Genomic DNA, 10,297 nt, shown 5'->3' on the forward strand with positions numbered 1-10,297 from the left:
AACCTGTGCAGACTGGTGCTATATGTATGAAAATTAAAGTCTCCTAAACAACCCTGTATCATGGAGTGGTCTCGTCTACATTAATTTAGTGCTGGTTGGCGCCAATGTGCATTGTGGGTGTCGTGGGTGGTCACTTTCAACTGGGTTTAATTTTGCATTTCTTTAAAAAAAAAAATCTCTTTTGGGACTACATCCAATTAAAGCAGAAGATTAAGGATGAGGGGCTTTTCTTGTCCAGTATGTGGGGACCAGAGGACTAGCAAAGCTTATTTTGACCCCGTCCCTAACAAAGGCATCCAGCTGGCATCTAACCAGCCTAAGAGCTGGTTGGCATTAACAATGCTTTTGGTTTCCCATTATAGTAATAAGCAGCTAGGTTCTGGTTATAGTATTTGTGAGTGGTGAGTGGGCACGCTGCCTGTATTTATAATTATTTACTTATTGAATTGAAGAGGTTTAGGACCAGTTAAAAACAAACAGAACAATACCTTCCTCCGCCAATAATTTATACAGGGAGTCAGTGTTCTCCCGACTTCATTCATAGTGCTATTTCCTCTACATTTTTACTGAAAAACATAGGAAATTAAAGAATGTCTGGGTTAGGAATCATTGTCTTTATTACATAAACCATCAGCACAAGCTTCACATAGATGTCTCTCATGAGGTTTAGGTCTCACCACACGATGTTTTAACTCTTGTTCAGTTCTATCAAAATACTCTTGGTAACAATTCTTTCTGATTTTTAAAATTAGTTTTTCGAGAACTCCTTCTGCAGTTTTCTCCCTAAATGTGGGCTTCATGTAGTAGTCATTGTTACATTCTCGACACATCTGTCCATATGGTCTCAGAAGCACAATACCTCTCCTTGTCTGGCCCAGACAGTAGTGAAAAAGAAGTGAGACTCGATGAGAGCTCCAAGTTTTGGAGCATGCCGAGCAGGTGAAACTAAAGGCAAAGAAAAAAATCACAGTCAAGTTATAAGGCTTATCTGCTTATAACAAAGCTATGTGCTTGAATAGTAGTAAAAATTAGCACATGGGTCATTCCATGTAAGTTCAACCAGGGTTGTCCACCAACCATCTCAGATTTGTCCGATTTTTTTTTTAGTTAAGAGTACATGCCAAATATCTTGACTGTCTGACAATTAGTTGATTAAATATTGATTTTTCAATTTATTAAATAATTTACTAATCGCGGCTTCTTTATCCAGTTTATTTGAAGTATCACGGGTGTTTATTAAGGAATCAGCACAAAATTTGGATCCATAAGGTATCTCTTCTTCCCGAATCCAAACCAAATTACTTTATCTGCCTCATGTTTTGTGTTACGGCAAAAACACACGTTTTTTGAATACAATTAAAAACACCATGTTCAATTGACATTAGCTATCCCATTTTTTAGGGGCTATTCAAAAATTTTTTATACATTACTACCACACAAAAAATCAGCCAGGTACTCTGTTTCATAGTGGCCTAGTGGTTAGCACTTGTGCTTTGCAGCACTGGGGTCATGAGTTCAATTCCTGACCATGGCCTTATCTGTGTGGAGTTTGTATGTTCTCCCTGTGTTTGTGTGTGTTTTCTCCGGGTTCTCCGGTTTCCTCCCACACTCCAAAAACATACTGGTAGATTAATTGGCTGCTATCAAAAATTGACCCTAGTATCTACCTCTCTGTCAGTATGTATATGTCTATGTCTATGTGTGTGTGAGTGTGTGTTTATATTAGGGAATTTAGACTGTAACCCCCAATGGGGCAGGGACAGATGTGAATGAGTTCTCTGTACAGCGCTGCGGAATTAGTGGCGCTATATAAATAAATGATGATGATGAAGTTGATGTTCGATTGCTGGTGCACCACATACATACGAGGTATGTCTATTAAATAACTAGACTGATTAAATAACTCACCTTTATTTATTCGTATTATAAATTTAATGTTTGTCCCCTTCAATATACTCCCCATTTGCACTAATACATCGCTTTAGGCTTTAGGCATGGAGCAAATCAATTTCTGTCACTTGTTTGAACATACCTGCCGTTTTCTTCTTTACATCATCAATTGACTCAAAATGTGTCCCTTTAAGTACTGATTTAACTTTTGGGAAAAGATAAAAATCGCAAGGTGAAACCCATGGTATACTGGCAGAATCTGACAAATATAGAGGGAAAGCCCTTCCTATACACATTGTTCATCAGGTACAACAGTTTTACGAAGATGATGAACACTCTCGCATGTGCCCTGGAACGAAAGAGTTTGTTTCTCTAAAAGTTCCAGGAGGAAAAAGGATTCACATACAGAAAAGGCTACTCCTACTAAACTTGCTTTCAAAGACCGTTTTTCATACATTCAAGTTGGATTGTCTAAGTTTTGTTCCTTATGGCCTATGTCGAAGTCGTATAATTGGATGAAAGAAAGTATATTGGTTAATATTGTTTTGCCGTGCAATTGCGATCCGTACGCCACGTAACAAAGATCCATACGCCACGTAACACGTGGCATGGTGCGATCGCACGGTAAAATACGCACGCACACACTTGCATTACAACATTTAGTTATTTATATAATTCATATTCATATTGGTTCCGTTACACTGTAATTTATGAGCAGATAGTATTTGGTTTATTATTAGTCTATATATATATATATATATATATAATGATTATATGTACTCTTCAGTGGTATTCAAGGTTCAGGTTATAGGAAAGGTATCATGCCTAGTATCATATTAAAACCCTAATCATCAGCAGCTGTCCGGTTCCATCGCCGAAGAGATCGCATATTGCATACTCTAGTTATTGATGTTAGGGAATAAACCTTTGTATGATGCTGGCTATGAAATGCTCATTGTAACTGGAGCATTGGCGGGAAGAAAGGAGCTCATCCCCTGGAGAGACGACCCCCACCTTTGGATTCCTTAGATTGAATCAGCCTATGACCTGTTTAGCCTGGACCCATCTGATGTCTGGACCTATAGAAGCAAGCCACGTCATTTGCATTGTTCTCTGTAACACTGACTGTGTATATATGATCATAGCTGTGCACCCAGCTCTCAGTCTTCACTGATCACAGTATTCTAACAGATATACTGTCCACTGGGTCCCGTGGGTGCGCAGCGAGCGCATGCGATAGCAGCGGTATGTATTTATCTTTTGGTATTGGCTGTACTGTACTGTATCATAATATAATAATGTATTGAATTGTTGACTATTTACATCTGCTAAAATAAATCACTTTGTGCGTTAGAAACACAATACAATCACTTGTGCAATGCTTATTTAAAAACGATAGAATTACTTTAATAGTTTGGGGGCTCGAAGGTGAGTTACGTTATCGGCAGGTATGCAACGCTTACGGTATTCGGTTCCTCAACAAAGGGTGGATTGACGGACGCGTCCCATATGGGAAAGAATGCAATGTGTTTAAGACCTGTGGTTCACTTTGTGTTGAGAGACCGAATGTCCGTTGTTGCATAGACTGAAGGAACGCTAACTAGAATCTAGGTACAAGAAAGAAAAATGTTTCTTTTTATTGTCGTTTTGCGTTTTAAAGGGTATTGCATTGCCTAGTGTATGTGTGCTTCCTGTTTAGCGTGTATGAACTTCCGGTATTGTTACCACATGTTTAAATAATCATGTTCATAGTCTGTTATATAAGCATTTGTTAAAACCTCTGTAAAACTACCATTGATTGGGAAATCTATTTTCTGTGCAGAAAACAAAAGGTTGTATGTGAATGGTATGTATAAAGATAAGAGAAGAGTTTGCATACTGTTGAAAAGAGATAGATAACAGAAGAATTTGCATACTGTTGAAGACAGACAAAGAGGTGATTTACTATTGAAAAGACAGAGATATCGGTTGCTGCCTGACCAGATGTAGCATACGGTTTTATAGGTAATATACAGTATTCTAAGCTGTATATGGTGTAGGTTCAGGTACTATGTGGAATTTTATGTAGCATACGGTGTTATAGGTAATATACAGTATTCTAAGCTGTATATGGTGTGGGAATAGGTAGTATGTGGATGTTTTATGTAACATACGGTGCAGTGATATTGGTAGTATGTGGATTTTTTATGTAGCATACGGTGTTATAGGTAGTATACAGGGTATACGGTGATATGGTAGTATGTGGATTTTTATGTAGCATACGGTGTATTGAAGAAGCACGTGATTTGAATAAGTAGTATACAGGGTATAAGGTGAAAACAGATTTTGTGGTAGAGTCAAGGGTATGGCGGAGCTGATAGCCCTTTAGTCCGCAATGATATTTCTGTGTTAGGAGGTGTGTGGGCGTAGCCTGTGAAACCATCCACGGATAAAAATCTCTAGTAGGTTCTGTTTGAAAGGAGAACAGGTAAAAAGTCTTTTTGCGTAGCATTGAGAAATAGGTTGTTTTCACAATGGATGCGAAGCAAACGCTAGAGATAGTTCGTGTTGTGCTGCTTAATGAATGGCCGGTTAGTTCAGCAAGATTTCTCATGTTTAATAAATATGGTGCATACGCAACTGCATATTGCGACAAGTGGGTCAAAATGACCAAGGATTGTGAAAGACATTTCCCAAACATAGGTAGTTTTGAGTCAGAGGTGTTAAATATTGTTAGAAATAAAGTGCGGTTGATTAAATCAACAAAAACGAGAATTAAACATGAGGATTGTTTAAAATTGTGGCAAATGGAAGGCAACACGTGGCAGAGCAGCGAGTGCACAGCGGAAGTAGGCGTGGTGAAAAACGCGCGCACAGCGGAAGTGAGCATTGAGAAACGTGGAGAACTGAGCGCACGTGCGCCCTCGCAGCCAAATGCGATTGATGTGATAAGTACAGCCAATACCAAAAATGTTAAGAATGTAACCAGTAACTTGTATCCTATAATTTACGTTAAGGATAAGCTATCAAGGGAAGAAGGTGAACCCACCGTCATTTCGGCCACTGCCAATGCTAGTAACATGCAAGAGGCACCACATGGACAAGGAAAGGGAACAGTTCCACCAGCAGGGGCAGCGGCTGAAATCGGTGAGAATAAAGTACAGATTAATAGAAACCCATCACATCTTGACAATTTTGGACACTGGGCAAATGAAAATGTACATGGCATAAAGTTTTTTTACGTGTCACAAATCGAAATGCAAGACTGCAAAACCAAGCTGCATAGCCGTGTAGAAGCAGCAAAGACTGTGGAAGGAACATGTTCTCATCACAAATTTCGGCCTATTAGTAATGATGAGCAACACATATATTGATTGTCATCAGACGACATAAAGACAGCAGGAACCAGAGTTAGTTTCACTATGACCACAGTCACAAAAAATGTAGACAAAAGTGATCTGCAACCTGGAACATACATAGCAGCAGTGTATGATAACATCTGGTACATTGGGTATATCATTCAATGTAATGAGGAGGAACAAGATATGCTGGTACACTTCATGAAACTAAACCAAACAACAATGAGCTGTCCTGGCCTTCAAGAGATGATAAATGTTTTGTTCCTTTTATTCATGTCCTCTGTGTAACGGGAGTGCCTACTATCCCAGGAAGTACTGGAAGGCAGTATACACTTTCTGCTGACACTTTAATGAAAATTCCAGACCATTACAACAAGTTCCAAACAATGGAAAAATAATGAGATTGTTAATTCAACTTCAGTTAAGGACTTAAGTTTTGTTAAAGGTTTTAAATTTCATGGTTTCTTGTGTTAATTATATATGCGGTACAACAGTAATCGAACATCAACTTCATTATTTTTTTTCTCCACTATGAAACAGAGTACCCCGCTGATTTTTTTTGTGGTAGTAATGTATAACTTTTTTAAACAGCCGCAAAAAAATGGGATCCCTAATGTCAATTGAACATGGCGTTTTTAATTCTATTTGAAAAACGTGCGTTTTTGCCGTAACGCAAAACATGAGGCAGATAAAGTAATTTGGTTTGGATTTTTGGATTCGGAAGGAAGAGTTACCTTAGGGGTCCAAATTTTGTGGTGATTCCTTAATAAACACCTGCGGTACTTCAAATAAACTGGATAAAGAAGCCTCGATTAGTAAATTATTTAATGAATTGAAAAATCAATATTTAATCAACTAATTGTCAGACAGTTGAGATATTTGGCAGAAATAGTTGTTTTGACATCCTCTCTTAACTAAAAAAAATGTCAAAAAAATCTGAGATGGGTGGTGGACATTTCATGTTTTTTGGGGTGATTTGATCTGGAATGACCAACATCTGAATTTATTCCCTTTTGAATAAATTTGTTTTTTGTTTCCTTACACAAGGATGGTGAGCGTGCCTATTTCATGCAAATAAAACTTTAAGTTAAATCTGAGTGTTTTGTATTATTTTGATGATAATGAACAGGACCACCTGTCCTTAACAATGGAACCCTCAGAATTAACAATTCAGGAAAAGAGACTGATGTGAACATTTCCATTCTTGGGGGGGTATTCAATTGTTAGCGTTAACGGAAAAAAACGAGCGCTCAAAAAATATTACCGTTTATACGGTAATATTGCGCTAGAAAAGCGTTAATACGGTAGTTTAATCGCGGAATTTCAGCTCGCCGCTCAGGGAGCGGCGAGCTGAAATTCCGTGAGTAATTACCGTATTATGGCTAAGATTTTTTGAGCGCTCGTTTTTTTCTGTTAACGCTAACAATTGAATACCCCCCTTGCTGTTATGTCCTGCACTATACTGTGGACAGTAGCTGGTGTCTGTGGCTGGAAACAACGAACACAGATTCCACGTGGCACATTAGTTTTGGTGAAAGGTAAAAAAAACAACAATATAAATTATACTTTTGATGTGGCAGAGGATCATATGAAATCAGAATGATGTTATTTATATGAAAATTACATATCATGTTTATTTATTTTTAGCAAAGGTAAGAGGACAAATGTAAATGTGTATACCTGGCAATGCTATTTGCTTGTGAGATCTTCCAGCCATTTTGCTTCTGCTCTTGAGTCAAAGTATCTGTCAGTCTGTAATTGAACTGCAGGACCCACGTCCTTCTGTATCTTTCCTCTAGCTCTGTCGTTTGCAGATCATCAAATGTATCTATCCAGATATTTCCAGATGGAGGTCTAGCCATTTTTCTGCAATACATTATTTCAATTTAACATATGAATTAAATAAATCTAGTTCCACCATATAGGGATGAGCAAAATATTCAAAACTGTTCAGCAAAATATTTGCCTCAATTAGCACATAATTGTGCATCATTAGCAGGCAGAATTTTGCCATCCCAAAGATACCACATGAATTAACCGCTCTATTCTTAGATTCTAGGAATGGGGAATCAAAATCAGAACCAAAAGATTGCATTACGTGGCAGCATCTGTGCAAAACAGCCTTTTCCAAAACTTGCTTCATGTAAAGTTTCACTGTGATTTCCCTCATCTCTACTCCCCAATTATCAACACTCCAGTAATGTAATTTTATGGTTTAATATCATACTCGCCTACTCTCCCGAAATTTCCGTGAGGCTCCCGAATTTCGGCGAGCAGGTAATTTACCTGATGCTTGTGGAGGGGGCGTTGTGACGACTATGTTACTAAGCCCTGCCCCCGCTATTCAATGCCATGAATTTTGGCATTTTATGGTAGGGGGCAGGGCTAGGGTGACGCAACAACGTCACAACGCCCCCACCTACTCCCTGTCACATGATCTGTCCTCCGGTATCTCCCAGAGGACAGGTCTTAAAAGTTGTCAAGCATGTTTAATATACACAAATGTACCTAAATGTCCTATTCAATCATTACAAAGAGCATGCCAAAAGTGTGCCTCCATATTGCAACTGTCGCTGTAACAATGCTCTGCGTTTGTACCACTTTGTCACTTCAAAGTGCAGCTTACTAATACTTTTTCCAGGGTCTAAGTTGCTCTTTGCGATATTAGTGTCACTAGAATGAGATACAAATAGAGTAAATAGAAATAGAGATATAAATAGAGTAAATTACTCTTGCCAAAGGACCACATAAGAGCCCTTTGAGGGCTACATACTGCCCATAAGCTGCCTATTACCCGTAACAAGTATAAAAGTTCTAACAGAGATCAAGAAAACATTTTTACAATTTTAACTACTGAACCAAAATTAATAGTATTGAATGTTTCACCAATAAGCCCTAAATATATTATTTATATTATCTTATGTGATTTCTACTGTGTGGTATTAACTGAATAGGAAAACACTGTGTTTGGTTTGATTTTTAGTACAGTTTAATCAAAATCCAGACTCTATTACTAGGAAGTATAATTATGTCCCCTTGTCCTGGTGAGCCCAAAGCAATTGACTCTAATCCCCCTTATTAAAGTGAAGCTGATTGCCTGAAATGTGCACTGTATTTAAAAGAACAATATAAATATTGATTAAATCACACATTTCAATATGTCTCTATTACCTCTCTCTTTTAAAACAATACAATTTTGGATTTTAGTTTTCACTTTTAACCAAAAATACCTGAAACTTCCTTCCTCCATTAAGGGCTTATTGGTACCCTGTCCCGTCATACCTTTTTCCCGGGACCCTGTCCCTTACACCTTCTTCCCGGGACCCTGTCCCTTACACCTTCTTCCCGGGACCCTGTCCCTTACCTTCTTCACGGGACCCTGTCCCTTACACCTTCTTCCAAGGACCCTGTCCCTTACACCTTCCTGGGTCCCTGTCCCTTACGCCTTCTTCCCAGGACCCTGTCCCTTACACCTTCTTCCTGGGACCCTGTCCTGTCATACCTTTTTCCCGGGACCCTGTCCCTTACACCTTCTTCCCGGGACCCTGTCCCTTACCTTCTTCACGGGACCCTGTCCCTTACACCTTCTTCCCGGGACCCTGTCCCTTACCTTCTTCCCGGGACCCTGTCCCTTACCTTCTTCACGGGACCCTGTCCCTTACACCTTCTTCCAGGGACCCTGTCCCTTACACCTTCCTGGGTCCCTGTCCCTTACGCCTTCTTCCCAGGACCCTGTCCCTTACACCTTCTTCCTGGGACCCTGTTCCTTACACTTTCTTTCTGGGTCCCTGTCCCTTGTCACCTTCTTCCTGGGTCCCTGTTTTCTGACACAATATTCCTGGGAACCTGTCCCTAGATACCCTTGCCTCTCTCACTAAAAAGCACAGATTGTTTGCATGTGAAAAGCCAACAAACAAAAAAGAGAAATAATATATGCAGAATTAATGAGGTAAAAACAAAGTGCTGAAAAAAACCATAAACTCCAAACATAATACAGTTTTTAAATAAATAGATAAATTACAGGACACAAATATAAAACTGGGTTATACATACCACAGTATTCTATAGTGAAAAATGAAGACAACAGCTGTATCTGTCACAGAATAACCCAGAACTGAAGTGATTCTGTGTCATGCTTAGCTTTTATAGCCCTTCCCTGCAAGCTCTGGGAGAATAGAAACTGAAACAAAACTGCATTACAGAACTGAATTGACTGCACTAGTTTCAATACATATACAAATTACGTTGCTTAGGGAAGCACATGATCAAAAGCTTATGAGCACCTGACAGTCTGTTATTGTTCAGGTGTTGCACAAAATGTACATAGTTACCCATGAACATTTACAACACACCTTTGGTAAAGTCAGTGGTCGAAGTGGGCTGTTATACGCTGACATGCCACGCTGCCACTTCTCCTACTGCCTTCATTGTAAAACTATAAAATTCCATTCACTTACATTCTCATTACATTTTTCATACCATCACTTTTAGATTTCCACTTTAACCATTGGGTAAAGTAAAAAAAAAAAAGTATTTACGTGCATATATTCAGCTTTGCACATCTCAAGTAGCTTTTGCACCAAAAGTAAGCCAGACATACAAGTGTATGTACCTATTCTCAACAATAGCTTACAGATAGCGCAGAGATAGCGTAGAGAAGTCACTTGACAGTGTTAGTAGGGAATGCTAAAGTCTCATTACCCTGTTTTTACTCGATATAAAGAGATGTTCACTGACCCCCGTGTTCTGGTTTTGGTTTTGGCTTTGGTTTTGGCAAAACCGCCCTAGTTTGTTTTGGTTTTGGATCTGTATTTTTTAGAAAAATATCTAAAATATGCTAAAATCATATAATTTAGCTAGTTTTTTGTTCCTACAATATTATTAACCTCAATAACAGTAATTTCAAGTCATTTGCAGTCAATTTTTGACCACTTCACAGGTCACAATTATTATTTTCATACACTTTCAAACAAAGACTGCAGCAGTTCTTGGCAGTGATAAGAAGGCCATTGTCATGTCTGGGCATAAGAAATAAATAATCCACCTCTTATGTGTGGAATTATTTTTAC

At 38.7% G+C, this 10,297-nt stretch overlaps 1 protein-coding gene across 1 annotated transcript; it reads right to left on the minus strand.

The window, feature by feature from the left end:
- Positions 1-595: 595 nt before the first annotated feature.
- On the minus strand, positions 596-9,368 carry LOC142143996 (receptor-transporting protein 3-like). The gene is made up of 3 exons (XM_075202325.1): positions 9,282-9,368; positions 6,909-7,094; positions 596-945 (listed from the first exon to the last, which is right to left on the minus strand). The coding sequence occupies exons 2-3, from the start codon at positions 7,088-7,090 to the stop codon at positions 600-602; spliced, it is 528 nt and encodes a 175-aa protein (XP_075058426.1). The 5' UTR covers positions 7,091-7,094; positions 9,282-9,368; the 3' UTR covers positions 596-599.
- Positions 9,369-10,297: the final 929 nt, after the last annotated feature.

This window comes from Mixophyes fleayi, chromosome 3 (assembly GCF_038048845.1).
Source record: "Mixophyes fleayi isolate aMixFle1 chromosome 3, aMixFle1.hap1, whole genome shotgun sequence".
In the NCBI taxonomy this organism is placed as follows: domain Eukaryota; kingdom Metazoa; phylum Chordata; class Amphibia; order Anura; family Limnodynastidae; genus Mixophyes; species Mixophyes fleayi.

Bases quoted from the DNA above. Each gene is read 5' to 3' on its own strand.
- LOC142143996 (XM_075202325.1), bottom strand. From the start codon at position 7,090: ATGGCTAGACCTCCATCTGGAAATATCTGGATAGATACATTTGATGAT. The intron at 946-6,908 runs GTATACACATTT...CTTTGCCTTTAG, and splicing joins CAAGCAAATAGCATTGCCAG to TTTCACCTGCTCGGCATGCT.